At 55.4% G+C, this 20627-nt stretch overlaps 1 protein-coding gene across 3 annotated transcripts; it reads right to left on the bottom strand.

The window, feature by feature from the left end:
- Positions 1-1494: 1494 nt before the first annotated feature.
- Oas3 (2'-5'-oligoadenylate synthetase 3) lies at positions 1495-18049 on the bottom strand. 3 transcript variants are annotated; one of them, XM_077108973.1, is made up of 16 exons: positions 17798-18049; positions 15713-15995; positions 15193-15368; positions 13525-13763; positions 12451-12604; positions 11714-12067; positions 10252-10534; positions 7579-7754; positions 6947-7191; positions 6439-6583; positions 5593-5766; positions 4057-4342; positions 3274-3458; positions 2760-2998; positions 1965-2112; positions 1495-1859 (listed from the first exon to the last, which is right to left on the bottom strand). In XM_077108973.1, exons 1-16 carry the CDS (start codon positions 17978-17980, stop codon positions 1848-1850), a joined length of 3282 nt encoding a protein of 1093 aa, XP_076965088.1. In that variant the 5' UTR covers positions 17981-18049; the 3' UTR covers positions 1495-1847. The 3 variants fall into 3 exon arrangements, with proteins under 3 accessions (XP_076965088.1, XP_076965089.1, XP_076965090.1); XM_077108974.1 differs by lacking the exon at positions 1495-1859 and having other exon boundaries at positions 2008-2112; positions 3274-3453; XM_077108975.1 differs by lacking the exons at positions 1495-1859; positions 1965-2112 and having other exon boundaries at positions 2927-2998; positions 3274-3397.
- Between the last annotated feature and the right edge of the window lie 2578 nt (positions 18050-20627).

The raw sequence follows: 20627 nt of genomic DNA, 5'->3' as shown, positions 1-20627 counted from the left end.
GTTCTGCCCCCAGCTCTGGAAGATGTGCCTGACCAGCATCCAGGGCCAACCCAAGAGGTGGAACCTGGGGTCCTGAGTTCCAGGCTTGGATTCCCGGCCAGCCAGCCACCCACCGAAGCCAGGCCCAGACAGACTGACCAGCACCCATGGAGCTCAGCATCTGGGGTGGGGAGGGGCTGAGCAGGTGGCCCAGACGGTGGGGTTGTCCCCAGCCCTCAGCTGTGAGGGTCCCAGGGCTGAGTGGACGGCCCCTGGTCCTGTGTCCTTGGCGGGCATCTTAAGCAGAGGCCCTGGACAGCCGGTGCCTAACATCCCGGGAAGAGAGAGTGCAGGGGCCTCCTTCCTCTGTCCCCTGGGGTGGGCCCCTCCTCCATCGGCCCCACAGATGGTGACTATGGGGGATGCTGGGTTGGACATTTTACATTATTTAAAGGCAAAAACCACATCTGGATTGCCGTAGCTGTGAGTGACAGGAGCTGGCCCGGGCAGTCAGAGAGACTGTGCAGTGGGGAACGTCAGTGTCCCCCATGGGACTTCCCGGGTTGGCCCAGCAGCAAGCCAGCAGAAGGGAAGTGGGTCAAGAGGACCCTAGTTCAGCACAAGTTAGAGAATGGCCGCTGATGTCTGGACGATCAATCTCTGATGAGGTTCGTGGCCCAAGAAAAACGGTGCGCAAGAGAACCACTCACACTGCATACGAGCTGCCCTTCTGCGGGGCCAAGGACGTTGTGTAGGCACCCGTTACTAGGCACAGGGGCGGGGCCTTCCCACCGAGAGGCACTTCGTAGGCGACACGGAGCCTCAGGGTGAGATGGAGTCTGAGTGGTCACTGCCGTGCAGCCTGGCCGTCACAGGAAGAGACGCTCAGAAGGCAGAGGCCCGGGCAGGGCCCAGGGACGCCTCCGTGCCCCAGGTGTGCACTCTGGGGCCGAGACAGAAAAGAGCCCCCTGGAGCCCTCTGTCCTCTGCATCCAGGCAGACGTGACCAGAGGTTAGGGGAACCGCTTCAGAAGACTCCCCAAGTCAATTCAAATCAAAGGAGAGCTTTAGTTACCTGGCCAGGGACTGTCACCCACCACAGAGGTCAAGCTCTGTGGGAGGACAGCCGCTTCCTGGTCCCTCCAAGGAGGACATGAGGACAAAAGCCACAACTCAGTGACTTGCTGGTTGTCGTGTGAGCCGGCCAATCATAAAACATTGATCAGGGGGACCTGTGGGCTCCAAGTGACAAACGGAAGCTAACATGCATTAGTTCTGCCGCTCTGGGGCCACAGCCCCGGGTTCAGCAGGTGCTGGACAGTCGCATCCTGAATTGGCGGGGGGTCGGCAGGCCAGAGTCTACTTCAAAGTCGCGTAGACCCCCGGGGGCACTCACACCCAGGACACAGCTCCCCAGACCACCGCTGCACCCTGAGTAGGGGACAATTTGTGGGGTACAAAGTCCAGAAAGACAATTTTTTAAATAAGAAAACAGCTTTTATTTCAGTTTCTCAGAAACGGCTCTTGGAACAGTGTTTTATAGGAGGCACAAATGGAGTCCGAGGCCCGCCCGGGACAGTCCTGCTTTATAATGGTCTCGTCTCACTTATCAAAATCTCATATGTACCATCTGTATTTGTACTAGTCTATAACCTATGACTTGCACTCTTACTGATCGTATCGATCAGTTCACCCCGTGACACAATCAACCCCAGCGCTGCCTCTTTCCCTGTGCACGGATTCCGAGGCAGGGGGCTGCCCGGGAAGGAGCAGGAGGGCCGGGGGCAGGCGAGGGGGAGATGGTCTGCAGAGCCACTGGGGCTGGGGTCCACTCCTGCCGTCCAGCGCAGGCACTGACCTCCTGGATTTCACACAGCAGCCTGGAGGAGAGCGTGGCAGGAGATGCTGGTCCCCAGGACTGCAGGACGGAGCCCTGGTGCCCGGCTGGGGCAGGAGCAGCCCCCCTGGTCCCCCCAGGCTCTCACCCTCACGGGCCACGGCCGGATGGCAGTGCCGTCCCTGTCTGTGCAGCACAGTGCAGACATGCAGTCCTCGGCTTCCTTGGCCAGCAGGTCCCAGCGGGCGCTGTGGCCCAGGTTGCCCGTCGGGTCAGCCGGGTCCAGGATGATGGGTCTGCAATTCCATCCAGGGTAGTGTGACTCCTAGCGACATCTAGGGCTGCCCTGTGGCTTTGGCTGGACTGTCCTCTCCCCGTATCTGACACTGCAGGGGCTGGACAGGGCTCAGGGGCTCCTCTGCCTGGTGGCCCCTTGACCCTGCTGCATCCAGGCAGACCTACTGATCCCCCTCGGCTCCGTGCTCCCCCAGGTCGCGCGGGCCTTGATGCCCACTCCAGCCTGGCCGCCTCTCTCCCTCCCGCATCCTGGGCCGACGTCACTAGCGCATCAGGCTCCTCTCTCTACTAAGGCAGATGACATCATGAGTGTCTTTAAAATGTCCCCTGTATGGCCACTGCCCAACGACTAGACATGTGTCACGAGCTCGGGGACATCTCTTCTATCTCTGTGCCCATTTCAGAGGCGGAAAAAACCCAGAGAACGAGACGCCTCATGCTCCCTGGTGGCTCTGCAGCGAGCGCTTCAGACAAACAAGGGCCACAGTGTCCCTGGCCCAAGTCTGTCCCGCTCGCCTGGAGCGCCCTGATGCTAAAGGGCACTCGCTGCGTAGCTGAGATTGAACTTGGGGTCCTGCTCTCTCTGCTCTGTGCCCTGCGGGTGGGGGAGCCCCAGCTGGAGTCTGGGGGCCGGGCTGGCCTGGACCTGGGCTTCTGAAGCTGCTGTCTCAGGAAGTCCCCGATGGTTTCGTCCTCGGCGCTGTAGTTGACAGTCCAGTAGACGCAGAGCTGGCGGTACTGCGTGATGAGCTCCAGGACCGTGCGGAAGCCCTCGGCCATCCCGAACTGGGGGTCCCGGCCGCCCTGCTCCCAGGCGTACACGGTCAGGAGCTCCAGCCCGTGCTGGGGGGGCAGGGAGCCTTTCCCCTTGGGCATCTTGTGGCCCTGGGGAGTGAGGAGAGTGGCGATGGTGAGGTGGGAGGGGCCACGTACCCCCCAGCACCTACACACCCATCAGATCCTGGGACGCAGCCGTCAGCCCTGATAATGCTGTGTAGGCTCCTGGATCCAGCTATGCCTGAAGTTGCCTAATTCAGGGCTTTCTAATTACATCAGTCAGAGGGGAAAACCGAGGCCCTCCAGCGGCACCCTGTTCCTCCAACCCAGGGGCCTGGGACTATGCTAGGGGCTGTGGTGGGGGGCCAGTCCCTGGGCCGCACCTGGACCTGCCGGTACCAGTACTTCACCAGCCGGATCAGGCTTTTGAGCTTGGTGGGGCGGGAGACGATGAAGTCGCGCTGCAGCTCCGTGAAGCAGGTGGAGAACTCGCCGGCGCAGTGGTAGCTGCGGATGAGGTCCCTGTAGACCTGTGCGCTGGGGGGCCTGGAGCCCGCCCCCAGCTGGCCTGGACAACGGGGAGGCCGTGTGGCGCCATTGCCCAGAGTCTCCCAGCCACAACCCAGGAGGACGTCCACGACCCCCAGAGTGGCTGTCCCTGGGGTGGCCTGGAGGCACCGGGGGCCCCGTGGGGGCAGAGACTGGTGGCAGGTCCTGGACCTGAAGCCTCTGGGGACCGCAGGGGCAGGGGCGGAGGTCCCCTGTGGTCTGTGGCACTCAGGGCACTGCTGAGCACCAAGCTTGCCCTTTGGAACAGGACAGCGCGGAGACATTTCCACAGGAACCTCCCCCCCTTCTCCCAAACTCAGGCACCAAGTGAACTTAGATTTCGGGGGTTTTCTCACTCTGCAAAGTGCATGTTGGTGGCATTTCTGGGGCCAGGATCCAGTGGCTTGAGGCCACTGTTATCACACAGAGCATTTTTGAGGGAATTAGAAAAAGGTGCCCTTTTCTCCAGACACTCTCCAGGAAAGGTGTGATAGACCTTCACACGGACAATGTGTGATGTGAACCCATGTAGCCCGGATGTGCAGTGCACAATCTCTACAACTGTGCCTGTCTGCTCCTGTCCTTCCCCTTCTCAGGCCTACACCCGGGAGCCTCACCTAGTGCATCAAAGGCTGGCAGCACGTCAAAGTCCACACTGTGGTCCAGCATCGTCTGGGATGTCAAGGAGAAGCTCAGCACCCGGGGGTTCTCCCACTTGGAGATTTCAAACTTGACTTCAAACTGCTGCTCCTGCTGACAGGCCTCCAGCTGGGCCCGGATCTCAGAGATGATCTCAGCCCGCTTATTCCCCTGCTCAGTGAACTGGGTGAAGCAGCTGAGGAACACCACGATGTCGGCGTCCGAGCGGCCTCGCAGAGCCGTGCCTTTGGCTGAAGAGCCACCCTGGGGAGGACAGGGGAGCCGTCAACCCCACAAGCACGGCTTGAGGCCCTGCACTTAAGACTCTGGATTCTGAGTTAGGAACCTGCTGTGTGACCTTGGGCAAGTGTTCTAACCTTAGTTAGGAGCCCCATAAGTGTCTCACATCTTTCAATAGAGCAGGATCAGAAGAAAACACAGTGTGCTAGAAGTAAGTTAATCCCCTCAACAAATGCAAAACTTCTCCATCCTTCATGGTTTGGGGCTGGGGTGGATTTGAGAGTTTTTCTCTGTTTTTGCTCAGGCCTGTGGCTCTCAAACTTGACTGTTTCTGAAAAGCTTTTAAAAACAGCCAACAACTGAGTCCCATCCTAATTTGAGCTGGGATGGCACTTGGGCATCTTGTGATTCTAGGGTGAAGCCAGGGTTGAAACCAGGCAGCGAATCCATCCTCCTCGACTCTTATGAACGAGGAAGGGAGAATCAGAGAGACCACAGTATTTGCCTGGGGTCACACAGCATGCCAGCAGGCCTGGACCCTCCGTTTTGACACTGTATTGAGATGACCGGTCTCCACTGGGCCTGTCCAATCGTAAACTGAGGCTGTGTGAAGTGCAGAGGATGGGGTGATCTTTCATGCACACCCGTGTCCCTCCCATGTGGGGCCAGCATCCTGGTTATGTCTGCGGGAACTGCCCATATCCAGCTCCCGAAATCCAGGTGGGGCCACCTGCCATGTGACCCAGTTCCATTCTGTCTCCCCAAGCCAGGCCTAGGAGACTCTATTCCAAGTCTTAACTTGAATTTTGAGGAAAAAAAATTTCCCTTCCGAAAAGTAGAGCCATTTTTGCAGATTTGAATGGAAATCGGACTATTGATTGTCACTCTGTTGTCAATAAATTTGTGCTTTTGCTTTAAAACAGTGAAACAAAAACAAAGCAGATCTAAGAGCTGGAGAGAAAAGCTGAGTCCTGATAATGCTATGTAGGCTCCTGGATCTAGCTATGCCTGAAGCTGCCTAATCCAGAGCTTTCTAGTTAACATCAGTCGGTGCTTTCCTTTGTGTCCTTTGTTGAGCTGAGTGTCACTAGCAACTGCAAGAGATGTAGGCTTATCTGGACTCTGCCTCCACCATCCACCCATACCACTTTCTGGCTCCTTCTATATGCCTGACCTTGTGCAGCAGGCACAGAGAGGGGTCAGACCCAATACTGGCCTGGGAGAGATCAGCCACCGGCAGGACCCATCCTGCCTGCTGCTCTCCGGGGACTCACCTTGACCACCTTGAGCACTTTGATGGGAGAATTCCGGAAGCAGTTTTCCCTCAGGAACGAGCAGATGGTGTTGACAGCTTTGTTCACCTGAGCCAGGAAGTGGCGGTTGGGCTGGAGAAACCGGCTGATGAACTTGTCCAGGTCCCTGGCTGGGGTCTGGTGGAGGAGAGCTGGCTGCGGAGAGAACAGGTGGGGTGGGTGAGCCAGGCCGGCAGGTTCGGGCTTCCTGTCTCAGCATGCCATCTCCTCTTCCCACAGGGTCTCCTGCGGCTGTGATGCCATCACACGGGTCCCCGGCAGAGCCCAGCTGATGCTGGCACCATGACCTTGAATTTCCTAAAAATGGCAGCTAAACACACCTCTTGTCTTTATAAAGTTTTCTGGCTTCAGGTATTTTGTTACAGTAATAAAAACTAGATTAACAATATCCTTTCATGAGGTGCAGATGGCTTACCTCTTAGGTTGGTTTCCCTAGAAACTGCCTGATCAAGGGATTCTTGGGCACATGATTAATTGGGGCCATGCTCACAGGGAACAAGGGTAGCACAATAAGGGGGTGGGAAGGAGATGAGCTCGTGCCTGATCCCACAGGGATCTTGGGAGCGTGACCCACATCACAAGAGTTGGTTCCACCTTGAGACAAAGGTGGGGTCTTTGTACGTTGTGTCTCTCAGGCACTGGATGAAATGGGACAACCTGTGTTGCTCTTGGAGGTCCATTCTCCAGAACAGGCGACAGTGGTAACCACCTCAGCCAACACTCCAGAGCTGGGGATGCCACACTGGCAGGTAAAGGGCACCAGGCAGGGGAGCCAACGATGTCCCCTCCCCAGGGCCTGCCTCTTACCAGCACATCCCAGGGTGGCACAGGGGTTTTGTCCCCACTCATACAGCAGGCCTGGGTCTCGAGGGCCGCTGCATTCTGGGCCAACAGCTCCCAGCTGCCTTGGCCCACGTTCCAGGTGGGGTCAGCAGGATCCAGGATTAGAGGCCTGGGGACAGAGTGGGGGGGGCAGGTGGTTGGGAATGTGGAGGGTCTGGGAAGAGGTGTGAGGGTTGGGGACAGTGTCAGGACCCCAGGGTTGGCCCAGTATTGCCCACATTCAGAAGGAGCCCTAGCTGGCTGCTGGCTACTCGGTGGCCCCTCACTTTGAGATATGGCCACCTACTGTGCTATAACACTGGCTCTGGTTCTCTCCTTGAATTTCCTAAAAATGGCAGCTAAACATCAAAGTCCAGAGATAAGCAAAATGACTGGTGACCCCAAGCCTGCCCTGGAGCCTTCCTGGTCAGACGCCAGGTGACAGTGGGCATAGAGCACAGGGTGTAGGCAGGCACCGGGAGCTGGTGTGCACCTGGGTTTCCGAAGCTGGCCAAGAAGGTGTGTTCTCAGGGCTGGGTCCTCAGTGCCATAGTTGTCCGTCCAGTAGACACAAAGGTCCTGGTACTGCTGGACCAGCCTCAGAACAGTCCGCAGGCCTTGGGCCATGTTGAAACTGTGGTTCTTACAGCCCTGCTCCCAGGCAAAGATGGTCAGGAGCTCCAGGGCATAGGTTGGGGGCAGAGAGGGGCCTGGCTGCTCTTGATTTTGAGCTGCCACCTGTCATGGAAGGTCAACCCAAGATCAGTGCCTGCGAGGTGGGAATGGGCACGGGCCTCCAGAGGATGCTCAAGAGTTGGGGCAGCGTGCAGAAGATGACTGACGGGTCTTGGGGTGGGAAAGCATCAGGAGTGCGAGGAGTGGGGAGAAACCCATGGGCCACACAGGGACGGGGAACCCCAGCTACGTAAACGGAGGCCTTCATGGAGGAAAGACACAGTGACTTCCGGATCTGGACAGGAAAGGGAGGAGCTGGAGGCGGTTCTTCCGCTTGGGATGGCCAATGGGATGCAAAGGAGAGGAAATGTCTGTGCAGGGAAGGAGCTGATTGGCCTAGGCAGTTGTCATGACAGCACCGCTTCCGGGGGAGGGCCGAGGGGCACTCACGTGATGGTACCAGTGTTTCACCAGTAGGATGAGGTTCTTGAGCTTGGCGGGTCGCGTGTTCACGAAGTTCCTGCGCAGCTCTGCGAAGCAGGCCGCGTGCTCGCCGTCGTGGCCGCCGCTGTTGAACAGGGCCGTGTACACCTGGGGCTGAGGTTTGGTGTCCGCTCCGAGCTGCCCTGTGGAAGTGGGACCGCTCATTGTGTAGCTGGGAATGAAGCTAGCAGCGCGCACCATTCATTCACCATTTAGTGCAATGGATGATGCTCATTAATGCAATTAATTTCAACATTAATTATGTGACATTGCAATCAATCATAATATATTGCAACATTGAATAACAGAGCTATCATTAAAATTCTTTTTTAGTTGTAGGTGGACAAAACCTTTATTTTATTTTTATGTGGTGCTAAGGAGCACCCAGTGGCTCACACAGGCTAGGCAAGCCACTGAGCCACTCCCCCCCCCCCCACACACACACCCTTTTTTTAGTATCAACCCTGAACTGGGTAGTCCGATAATTTTTACTCATACTGTGGAAGTGGCACATAGAAGTTAAGGTAATGAGCTTCCAAGATCAATAGGCCTGGGTTCAAATCCAAGCTGTGTGATTTGCGTCTTTGGGGCTCATCTGTAAGAGGGGGATCATAAGCAGCATCCACCTTATAAGGCTATTATAAGAAGCAAATGAAATCCACATGTAAATTGCTCCAAACTGCTTTAAAAACACCGTGTGTTCAATAAGCATTAATTACTGCTATTATTCATGTTGTCATCTCCCAGGAGAGGGGGAAAACATCAAGGAAGGAGAGGAAACTGGAATTGAGGCCCAGTTTCTGGACTGAAAGAAAGCCTGACCTTTCTCCCTGAAAGGTGTCTCAGAAGAATCACCCACCAATAGAGAGAGGCCCCTGGGGACAGGGGAAGAAAAGTCCCCTAAGAGAAACTGAGATCCCAATCCAATGCTGGATGCAGTTGTGGAATCCAAATTTATGGCCTGGTGGGGAAGTCCCAGGCTGTGGAGTCATCCCCTAAGCTGGCCTGGGAATGAGTGAGGCCCTTGGAGCCCAGCTGGAGACAAAATGAGAACTCTGTCCCTTGAGGGATAGTTCTTCAGCCCACAGCAGAAGGAACTTCCAGAGGAAAAGGAAAGAAAATATAAGTTCCATATAATAAAGTTCCTCACAATAAAAAATTACAAACCACACAAGGAAATGATCCAGCCAGGGGTGGGGTGGGAGAGGAGGAGGGTATGGAGACACAACTGATGGGAGAATTTGTGATCACAGGACAATCTGAGAGACGGAGCATGTTTAAGGTGATCCCAGAAGATAAGAGGCACAGAGACCCCAATGGAAGAAATGAAGTCCAAGGGCAGGCAACAGGTTGATTTGAGAAAGAGCCAAATAGAAACTTCTAGAAATGAAAAAATAAAGTTCTTATTTAAAAAAATCAATCAAGAATAGGTAGATGACTAGATGCATTTGAAATGAGTAAAACGAAAAACAGATCTTAGCAATGAGAAGCAGGCAGCGTGAGGGGGGCGTTAGAGATAAAGAGTCGGGGACGTCATCAAGAGAAAGTGGATAACAGGGAACACGGGCAGAGGCAATATTGCAAAGGACCCTGGGAGACATTTCCCCAAAACTAAAGGAAGGGTTGAGTTCCTGGACACAGGAGGCAGCACTGATTCCAGACAGAATATGGAGCAGTCCGTGCACAGACGGATCACGGAGACACTGAAGAACACTGTGGACCAAGAAAGTCTCAAACTCTCCCAAAAGCGGGGTGTGTGTGTGGGGGGGGTGGTGGCGGGGGAAGACCAAGCAAAAAGCCACACATACAAACAAAAATAGATTATACAAAGTAATGACTGTTAAAGGGACAGCAGACTTCTCTTCAGAAAGGAGAGATGTTATAGGACAGTAGACCCTGAGGGAAAACACCCATCAGACCCTTCAAGCAGGAAGCGGAAACAGAAAGCTTTTTTGACTCAAGTCTAAATCTGGAAAGTTCCAGCAGATTACCAAGAAGTGTTATCACGTGAAGTATACTGTTGGAGTAAAGTTAAAAAAAAAAATAGTAAGTGTTTAAAGAAACAAAGGAATCGAACTCCAAACCTTCATTTGGAAACTCACATCCAAACAGTCATAGATCAAAGAGCAAAAGATGATGTCAGGTTGCAAAATACAAAATATACAGGTCCGAATGGACTGCTCCACATTCTGCCTGGAATCAGTGGTGCCTATGTCCAGAGCCTCCTGCCTCAGCCTCCTCAGCCTCCATAACTGCATTTCTTTAGGACTGACAATGACTGAGATTCACTTCCAAAAGTCAGAAAACGAATCCTAAAGTAAATTCCCTAAAGCGAAGGAGGAAATGATACCCTGAAATTTCCTTTACAATCCCCAGCGATCTGGGGAACTGTTACTGTTGGTAACTGTGGGTGGGCGGTATCTCTAGTTTCCTTTAACCTGAAACCTTTCCTAACTAAGATCGGGGTAAAGCTCTACATCAGCTGAGATCTGCCTCAGATCTCAAAACTACCTCAAAGTAGTTTTCAGTGCCTGATTCAGTGGGAGACTTAGAAGCACGAGGAGGATGGCAGGTGGCGCTGTATGTGCTCCCGGGTCCCCAGGGTTTCTCTGTCACTTCCCCAGGCTCAGGTGTCCTCACCCACGGCATCAAAGGCAGGCAGCAGGCTGACATTCACCCAAGTCTCTGGGGTGGCAGACACCAGCTGGACCTGCAGAGTGCCAGGTGTGTTCTGCTCAGGAAACGTCAGGCGCAGCCCAGGGACTGGGTCCTGCCACCCCGATGCCAGCTGTGTCCGAATCTCCTTGATGATCTCCCCTCGGTGGCGCTCCTGGTCCTTGAAGTTCGTGAAGCAGTTGAGGAAGAGGATGAGCTCAACATCGCAGCCACCCCGGAGGTTTGTGCCCCTGCCGAAGGAGCCACCCTGTGGAGAGAGGAACAGCTGGGGCCAGGAGCCTACCAACCGCAGCCCAGAAATGGCTCTCTCGCTGATGGTGGGTCTTGGGGCACCTCAACAGGGCCAGACCCCACGAGCCCTTGACTTCTGACTCTTAGGGGCCCAGCAGAGAGCCAAGCTGTGTGGGCTTGCGCCTGCCTCTTTATCTAGAGCTAAGGCAGAGTTCACAGCCATGTTAGGCGGGGCCAGGCCGAGCCGCAGTGACCAGAACTTCAAGGCCAGCAGCAGCAGGGCCCACCACACATCTGGAGCAGCAGGTACAAGGGCAGGCTCCAGACCAGATGGGCCTCAAATGTGCTCTGTGGTCTGTTTCCATCAGTCAACATCAGCCCTTCCGTCCATCTGTCGGTCCATCATGCAACAGCGTTTACCCACTTCCACACGCACCAGAGCAGGTGGGAGCGCATAAGTAAAATATTTCTGCTCAGGAACTTGCCTTCTAGCTTGGGGAGGGGGATGGGGACACAGTGGTTCCTGAGAAAATGCTAAGTGTTCCTGGAGGCCAATAGGCGGGTGGGGCTGGGCGTCCAGCCAAGATGGCCCTGGGAGGTAGCCTGCTCCACCCAGGGCTTCAAGGAGGGAGAGAGGCCCCCCACAGAGCGCAGGGTGGGTATCAACCAGGGGCGGGGCAGCCCAGGGCCACATCCTACAGCCCTGGAGGCCACACAGCCCCAGAAACCAGGGGCCCCGAGCTCAGGAGGGAGGTGATGACTCTTGTGTGAATGGTTTTATTTTTATTATTATTTTTTTAATATTCAAAACAAATCCTGGCACTGGACTGTACAGCGAGACCCCGGCTTGAGATGGCTGGGTTGGGGTGGTGGAGAGCGCACCCCACATACTTTCTGTTTGTCATTTTGAGTTTCCTGTTCAACCTCGGGAATTTGGGTACATTATCATGAAGTGGCTTTGGGTTAAGGGATGTTGCCCGATGGGGTTGGCGGGGTCCTGGGCACAGCAGGCAGGGCTGGGGCTGGGCTGGGTGAAGGTGTCCCCGGGCCTTCTGGTCGACCTTTGGCCACACTCCAGGGTGTCGGTCCCCGCTGCCTGACCTCGGCCACATGGCGCGACCTCTCCCCTCTCCCGACCTCTCCCCTCTCCCGTGTCCCTGGAGGGCCCCATGGGGTCCCCACCTGCCCCGCTCACCTTGATGACCCTGGAGGGCCTGTAGGCACAGTTCTTGTGGAGGCAGCGCTGGAGGACCTCGATGGCCCTCTTGGCCTGCTCCTGGAGCCGTGGGTTGGGCTGCAGATGGTCCTGGATGAAGCGGTCCAGCTCCCTGGCAGAGACCTGGGCCAGGGCAGAGGCCGAGGCTGCGCCCAGGGCCGATGGGGCGGTGCTGGCGGCTGCGGCAGGCTCCGGGGCTGGACTCACGGTCCGACTGTCCCCTGCCCAGTGACACACAGTATCGTCCAGGCTCCTGCTGTCTTCAGGGGTCCCCTGGTCAGAGTCTCGCAGGACACAGTGGTCCAAATCGGAGCATCCAGCACGTGGGAGGCCCTGGAAGGTGGTTGGAGGAGCGCGTCACCACACAGGGTCTCCATGCCACCCCCTGCCGCCATCAGCCACCCCTTTGCTCAGCTGAGTGACTGAGGCTCCGCGAGGGGAAGTGAGGGACTCGGTGCCTGTGGCAGATTAGAAAAAGGCGCCCTCTCGGGGGGACACTGCAGAAGGCACCCCCATGGTGGGTGGAAAGGCTGGGAGAGGCCCTGTGCTAGGGCCTCCTTCCTCCAGGGCCTCAGCCGGTGACTAGAGGCCACCATGCCTGCTGCTCCCACCTTCCAACTCTGTTCTGTGACATTGGCCCTGGCGCTTCGTGGATGCTCAGAAATATACCAGAACACATACAATGGGTGCAAGACCCAAGGGCCCGGGAAACTCACCAGCCCCTCCCAGGGCTGCACCGGGCTCCCAGCTGCCTCCCAAAAGCACGGGTGGTGACAGCACGTCCGGGCCTCCTGGGCCAGCGCATCCCAGTGCCAGGCTGTGCCACTGCCCACGTCCCATGTGGGGTCAGCAGGGTCCAGTATCACAGGCCTGCAGTTCCAGAGAGACAAGGTTCAGTTAGCAAGAAGGTCACCAGGGCTCTGGAGTCAGGCAGAGCTGGTTACAATCCCAGGTTAGTTATTTTCCAGCTGTGTGACCTGGGGCAGATGACTTTCCTTCTCTGAGCCTCAGTCTTCTCATTTGAAAATGAAGATAACAAGGCTCACTTTGGTGGAACTGTTGTAGAGATGAATTTGGAGCCAGGGTTCTGAACCCTGGCTGCATATTAGAATCCCAAGATACAAGGACCATTGCTGAGAACTCTGAATTACACCTTGTGCTTTAGCAATCCCATTCCTAGGTCTACATCCATTTGATGCATACGCATCAAGACACATGCAAGACACATGTGTATAACAGCCATATTTGTGATAGCTGCCAACTGGGAGCAATCCAATTAGCTATCTTCAGTAGACTGGAAATCATATTGTCCTAAGTCCCTACTATGGACTACTAAGCAGCAATGAAAAAGAATGAACTCAATTAAATGAATGGAACTCAATGACTTAATGTTGAGAAAATAGAAACCAGGCATAAATGGACATAGTGCACGATTCTATTCAAATCGGATTTAAAACCAGGCAAAACTGGACTGATGAAAATCAGAATGGGGTTTGTCTTGTGTGTCGCTGACCAGGAAGGACTCACTGGGGTGCTGGGAGTACTCTGTGACTCTGGGAGATGGTTTCATAGCCCTTTGTAGACGGTCCTCTAAATGAGCATGCTATCTGTCAGCGAAACCTTCACACACACAACATGTGGCCCAGGCATTGTGAGATTTTTTTCACAAGTGAAAAAGGATCACCTGGGGGGTCCTAAGGTGCAGCCGGGCAGCACCCCTGCTCCAGCACTGTCCGTCAGCTCTGCGAGGCCCAGGGACAGGAGAGCACGTGGCGGGTGTTAGGACGTACCTGGGTCTCTCCAGCTGCCTCCGCAAGAAATCCCCGACTGTAGGGTCCTTGAGGCTGTAGTTGACGGTCCAGAAAACACACAGGCTCTGGTACTGCTGGATCAGGCCCAGGACGGTCCGGAACCCTTGGGCCAGGCTGAAGGCGTCCTTCCCACAGCCCCGCTCCCAGGCGAAGATGGTCAGCAGCTCCAGGGCGTAGACCGGGGGCAGCGGCCAGCTCCTGGCCTCCTCCTGGAACACCTGTGAGCAGGGTGGAGGGAGGGGCTCGGCAGGAGGAAGGGAGGCAGGGCCGCTCAGTAGGCCCCTGGTGGCTGTGCCTTGGGGCTGGGGTCCCCGCAGGCTGAGCCTGGGGAGGGAGCGGGGCCAAGTCCCACCCCAGCTCCCACAGCAGCTGACCTGTCTCCTGGGGGCAAGGGGTCACCAGGGCGGAGCCAGCAGGACCTGGGACTGTCTACCCCCCACACAGATCTGGGGTGCTGGCCAGATGGCCGACTGGAGAGGAGGGGGCCATTGGTACCCACGGAGCAGGGCACCGGGCCCGGGTGGGGCGGGGCAGCCGTCCACCCAGCCCTGGTCCCCGTGCAGACACGTGATTCCTGTTTCTGGGCCACGTATCTGGGGTCCACGTTTCCAGGAGTGACCGGCTCTATGCCGTGGTCAGAGTCGCAGCTTCTGGGCTAGCAGGGCCACTCGAGAGGGGGTGCTCTGACTTCCTCAGTGACCTGCCTGGCTGGTGGCCCCAGCAGACCTGCTCTCTCTGCCCACCCTCTCTCTGGGGTGCGAACACTCGTGTGCCCAGAGCCGGATCCTGCTGGCGTCCTCCCAGCACCCGAGCGGCCTGGCTAGTCTGCCCTTTTAACAAGCTCCAGGCTGCGAGCATTTCCTGTCCCCAAAGAATCCTATCTATGTGGGAAGGACCCGAGAAAGACCGATGCACCTTTTATATACAAGTAGAGGAAGAAGTCCAGAGGAGGTTAGGAACTTGCCCAGGGTCACACAGCAAATCAGTATCAGAGCCAGAACCGGAATCAGGACTTTCTCCTACCCAGACCTCCCTATGATGGGTGGTCCTATGGGGGGACCAAGCTGTGTGGCTCAAGATTTTGGGGAAGCTTGTCCCTCATCTCTAGGCACAATAAAGCATGAATAGGGCAGATGCGTATTCCTGAGGCTGGGCTAGGAAGCCTATGAACTCCACATTACCTCATGCCGTATGTAGAATATTCCAGACTAGACAAAGCCCTGAATGTGGAAAACAAGCCTTTGGAAAGCAATGAGGGAGAGTCATGTTGGGAAGTCAGGAAAGGAAAGACTTCAGACATGGAAAGAACAAATAACTTAAGAAAAGATGACTGCACCTGATTACATTAAAATTTGAATACTTTTGCTGACAAATGATCTTTAAGCAAAGCAAAATACAAGCCACAGATGAAGAGAATACATTTGCACTATATCAAGTAAATAAGAATTAGCATTCATAATATATAAAGAGCTTCAACAAATCAACAAGAAGAAGACAGCTACAAAAGAAGATAACGGACAAAGGACATGAGCAGGCATTTTCCAGAAAGAGGCCATAAAAGGTCACTAAAAGTAAGAAAATATTTCCAGTATTATGAAAGCATGGAGAAGTCAAATGTCTGGAGCCAGAACCTTGGCAGAGCTTCACCTGGCGGAACCAGTGCTTCACAAGCAGGATCAGGTTCTTGAGTTTGACCGGGCGAGTGTTCACAAAGTTCCTCCGCAGCTCAGCAAAGCAGGCCGCGTGCTCACCCCCCTGGCAGCCACTGTTGAGGAGGGTTGCATAGACCTCAGGTTTGGGTTTGATTCCAGGACTCAGCGTCCCTGGGGACATAAAGCACTGAGTTAGGATGGGCACTAAGGACGCAGGCCCAGCTCTGCTGGGCACTGGGAGGGAGTAGGGAGAATTCGGGTGGGAGGCGCTGGGGGAGCAGCTGAAGGAACCTGAGGTGCCTGGGTGGGGGACCAGCCCCTCCACCCAGGACCACAGACCCTTCTCGGCCCCCTCTGGTCCGAACCTGCCGTGCTTATTCAAGGAGCCAAGGCTCAGAGACAGGTATAGCTTTGCCCAGGTGGCCCAGCAAGTTAGTGTCAGGGCCAGAACTGGATGACCTGTCTCGCCCCCAGGAATCCTCCCCCAACACTGGAGTGAGCCGGGAACCCCTCACCCAGGGCGTCAAAGGCAGGCACCAGTTTGACATCCATCCAGTTTTCAAGATCCTCCGATACCAGCTGGAACCACAAGACCCCGGGCATGTTCTGCTCAGGAAACTGGAGGCGCAGGCCCGGGATGCGGTCTTGACACCAAGTGTCCAGCAGCCCCTGCATCTCCTGGAGGATCTCCGCACGACGGCCCCTCTGGTCCTCATAGCTTTCGAAGCAGCCAAAGAAGATGACAAGTTCAGAGTCGCAGCCACCCCTGAGAGCTGTGCCCCGGCCAAAGGAGCCTTCCTGTGAAGGGAACGGCAACGGGAGAATCCGGCTCTCTCCACCACTCACGTCCACCAGCTCTCAGGGCAACCGGGCTGGGTGGAGACTGGGGCCGTCAGTTCCAGGCATTTGGTGTCGTGAGGGAATGTGGCCAAGGCAGCCAGCTCTGAGTTTCCAAAAGAAGCAATTTTAACACATCAGTTCACGATTTTCAAATGTTGGCAACTCACTTTAAAAACAAGAAGAGTCAGGCGTGAGAGCGCATGCCTGTAACCCCAGAGACTCTAGAGGCTAAGGTGGGAGGATCACAAGTTGGAGGCCAGCCTCAGCAATTTAGGGAGGCCCTGTCTCAAAATGAAAAATACGACGGGCTGGGGGTGTGGCTCTGTGGTTAAGCACCTTGGGGTTCAGTCCCTGGTACTCAAAGCAACAACTACTAAACAACCAGAAACTAGCAGGCAAGAGTTGAGCCCTTTGCTCAAGATAGGTGCAAAACTGTGGTGTGGCTCATGGAATGTCTGAGCCCTTTCTGATCAGCGTTTCTGCATAAGATGAGGACGAGGACAAGGGACCGGACCTCCCAAGCCTCTGCTCTGCTCTGTCCTGGCATCTGACCCTGATGTCTTGCAGGGAACTGGATGTGGTGACAAACGTTAGCAGATGATGGAGGGTGAGGCCGGGAGGGGGCACAGAGTTGCCAGCCATTAAGTGGCAAGAGCCAGCTAGAGTCAACTGTCACCCCAGCTGGGACCCGTACTTATCCCAACCTCCATGCCAGTCCCCTCCGGCCAGCGCCCACTCGGGAGGACTTACGGTGGTGGGGGATGAAAACCCTGGAGCTTCCTGCTCCCCCCTCCCCCTCCCAAGCCAGCCGAGGTAGCAGGGCTGTGACTTCCATCCAAGGAATCGGGTCCCACGGCTTTGTCCTTATACATCACTGACTTCCAGTAGTTTTGTTGTGAAGATTCTCTAACCTCGGCAAAAGCAGAGAGGAGCCTGAATTTGCCTTGCACCCCATTTCTGGCACCCCCCCTTTCCTCTGGGTGTGATTTCACCCACACTCCTTCTCGCGCATGCCGATGGCGATTCCCGGGAGCAGGCAGTGGTGTCCCTGGTGGGACTTTGGCAATGTCTGGAAACACTTTTGGTGGGGATGACCCAGCAGGGGAGCCCCTCAGGGGTCATTCTGACGTGGCTCTGGAGGCTGGGGACTCTTCTCTTTGCTTTCTGGTCCAGCCAGAAGCCCAGGGCTCATCTCCTACCACTCTGTCCAGCCCTGGAAAGGGCCACTCTCCAAGGCCCTTCCTGGGGGGCTGGGCTCTGGAACTGAAGTTTACAGATGCCCCCTGCGAAAATCCTCATAATGACTCTATGAGCTACATCTCGTACCACCCCAGCTTACAGACTAGAAAAAGCGGCTCAGAGAGGTGCAGTCACTTGCTAAGGACACTCAGCTAAGGAGAGGTGGGGCTGAGATTAAACCTGTGGAACGCCTGTCATCCCAGCAGCTGGGGAGGCTGAGGCAGGAGGATGGGGCGTTCAAAGCCAGCCTCAGCACAGGGGAAACCCTAAGCCACTCAGTGAGAGCCTGTCGCTAAATAAAATACCAAATAGGGCTGGGGACCTGGCTCAGGGGTCAGGGCCCCTGGGTTCCATCCCTGGTGGAATTAAAAATAAAATACAATAGTGCAGCCGGGGAGGAGCCCATGCCCTCGGGGCTCGTCCTGGCTCAAGTGTTAGCAGCACCCTGAGGCTGGACCAGGAGTCGCCCCATCCATAGGCCAAGTCCCCGATGGGTCCCGCAGTGTCCCCAGGCCGCTCACCTTGACGGTCTTCAGCACCCGCAGCGCCGGCCCGGCGCCCCCTCGGCGGCCCCCGCGCTCCCTGAGGGCAGCGTCCAGGGCGCCCAGCGCGCGCCGCGCAGCCCCCACGAACTCGGGCGGCGGCTGCAGGCGGCGGGTCACCAGCCGGTCGAGCGCGGCAGCCGCGGTGCCGTACACGTCCATGTCGCTGGCCGCGCCTCCCCGCCCGGACCGATCGCCGGGTCCTGAGGATGCACCGAGGCACCCGCGCTGCCGTCCGGTCCCTGTCTGGTTCCCGCCCAGCGCCGCGGGTGCCACTCTCCGAGTTTCGGTTTCGTTTCCCGTTTTCCTCCTCCCCTCCGTCCCCTGTGGCGGCCGCGCCCGCTGCCCAGCCCGGGTCAGCGCACCTGCAGCTGGACCGAGGAAGGTGTGCCGGCCCTCCCGAGGGGCTCCCCGGCTGTCCTCGGGAAATCGGTGACAAAGTCCGGAGGAAGCAACCCTACCCTGGCAGCCAGGAGACCCCAGTTCTGGCTAGCCTGTTTTGCGGTGCAGCCCCATGTGAGACGCTTAGCTTCTCTGGGCCTGGATTTTGTTATCTGTCAAATGGAGGAAATGTGTCCCACAAAATTGGAGAGAACTTGTCTCAAAATAAGAAGGGTGGGGACATAGCTCCCGGGTTAAGCGCACCTAGGCTCAATCCCCAGTACCACCCCCCAAAATAAATAAATATGTAAATAAATAAAAAACAATAAAATAAATGAATAAAATTAAATAATAAAAGTTAAAAAGATAATTTAAGGCAAGAGTTTCAGATTTTGAAAAGGAAAGGTTGTGGAGTCAGATGGAGTTGGGTTGGAGCTGGTGCCTATCTGTACAACCTTGTGCAAATTACTGACCTCTCCTGAGTCTCCATTTCCTCATCCATAAAAATGGGATTATAGGGGCTGGGATTGTGGCTCAGTGGTAGAGTGTTCGCCTACCACGTGCGAGGTTCTGGGTTTGATCCTCAGCACCACATATAAATAAATAGATAAAGGTATTGTGCCCAACTACAACTAAAAAATAAATATTTAAAAAGGGATCATATTTATGAGCCGTTACTAGACAGCAGGCATTGTTCCAAATACTTTATATTTAATCCTCATAAAAACCCTATGTGGCTGGGTGTGGTGGCGCACACCCGAACCCAGGGGCTTGGGAGACTGAGGCAGGAGAATGAGTTCAAAGCCAGCCTCAGCAATTAAGTAAAGCCTTCAAGCAACTTAGCTAGGCCCTGTCTCAAAATAACACTAAAGAAGGGGTGTGACTCCGTGGTTAAGTGCCCCTGGGTCCATCCTCAGTGGGGATGGGGCTGTCGCTCAGTGGTAGAGCTGCCTGCCCAGCAAGAGCAATGTCCTGGGTTCAATCCCCCGCACTGGAAAGAAGGAAGGAAGAAATTAAACCAAAAAAGAGAAAGAAACTAGATAAGTAATGGCAGTCCAGAGACCTGAGTCAAGACTGCAGACTAAGGGCCCCAGCAGCTCAGCTTGAGGCTGGAATGTCGCAGTTATAATGGGCCCTGTTATTTATTTTTTCGGATTTACTCTTAAGAAGCCAGAGTAGGCTTCCAAGGTCAAGCTGATGTGGCCGTGCAGATTGTCAGGAGCCAAAGGGGACCTTGGTCCTTCGGTGAAGCTGGGGTACTGAGGTCCTTCTAGCTGGAGGGGCGTGTGAGGGTTCTGGGGACCGGCCTGCGCTCCAGGGAGCTGTAGGGGCCTGTGATTGCCGACAGAGGGCGCTCCGCTGGGACGGGCTTCCTGGGAGGTCTTTTCCCAAAAGCATACTTCGCAGTTCTTCCCCGAGGACCTCAGAATATGACTTTATTTGGAAATAGGGTCTTTACAGAAGTAACCACGTTAAAATAAGGTCATCAGGGTGAATCCTAATCCAATGCAACTGGTCTCCTTATAAGAAAGAGAAACCTAGACAGAGACGCGCTCACCAAGGGAAAAATCATGTGACGTTGGAGGCAGAGATGTGGGGAATTCAGCCACAACCCAAGGACACCAGAAGCCAGAGGCACGGAAGAGACTCTTCCAGCCACCCCTGCCCACACCTCTAACAAATGATAAGGTGATTTACTAGATAATCATATTTATGAGACTTTAATTAGATAATTAGAAGTGAAATAGCTCTGTTTATTAGGATTTTCACAGACAGTGCCTGTCTCCTGTGACATGAGCCCTGACAACTCCCTCATCCACCTTTGCCTCCCCAGCACGGCCCCTGGGACCTGGCCCAGAGCAGGGCCTTGGCAATGTTTTTGAATCATCTTAATCGTAAGCTCTGTCCTTTAGGATAAACCATATATCAGGTGCCATCACCCAGTTGCTCCCTAAATCCTCTGCAGACACTTTTAGAGCTGTGATTGTTCCCCATGTGACAGAGGAGAGCCCATTTCCCCGAGGGCTCAAGGGACCAGTGCAGGGTGATGGCCTGAGGAAGAATCAGGCACTGGGGGGACCCTGGGGGACCCTGGGGCCCTGGCTGTTGCCTGGAGAAAGGAATTGTGGGAGGAGAAGGGAGCCAGGGGACCAAAGGCAGCAGCAAAATCTCCCTCTTTTGAGCTGGGGAACATCGACAGGCAGCCGAGGGGGCCAGGTGGCCCTGTCAATGGTGTGTCCCAGGTTCAGCCACCTGCCAGCTCTCAGCTGTGTCCTTATTGCCAGTGTGAACTCTGCCCTCCTCTCTTTGGGCTAAACATTAACTCTCCTCTGTTGGTTTTGTGGAGCCCAGAATGCGGGGAGGGCCCTTCCCCTGGAGATGCACTACCAGTTTCCACTCAGGCACCTTGATTTGCATCCAAAGTTGA

The sequence above is a fragment of the Callospermophilus lateralis genome, chromosome 1 (assembly GCF_048772815.1).
Source record: "Callospermophilus lateralis isolate mCalLat2 chromosome 1, mCalLat2.hap1, whole genome shotgun sequence".
NCBI classification, from domain to species: domain Eukaryota; kingdom Metazoa; phylum Chordata; class Mammalia; order Rodentia; family Sciuridae; genus Callospermophilus; species Callospermophilus lateralis.
Note: the sequence above shows the minus strand (reverse complement) of the source record. Positions and strands in the feature narration are given on the sequence as shown.

Coding starts and splice junctions, on each gene's coding strand:
- Oas3 (XM_077108973.1), bottom strand. CDS start 17,980: ATGGACGTGTACGGCACCGCGGCTGCCGCGCTCGACCGGCTGGTGACC. Junction 15,996..17,797: donor GGGTGCTGAAGACCGTCAAG/GTGAGCGGCCTG, acceptor TTCCCTTCACAG/GAAGGCTCCTTTGGCCGGGG. Junction 15,369..15,712: donor GCCTGCCTTTGACGCCCTGG/GTGAGGGGTTCC, acceptor TTATGTCCCCAG/GGACGCTGAGTCCTGGAATC.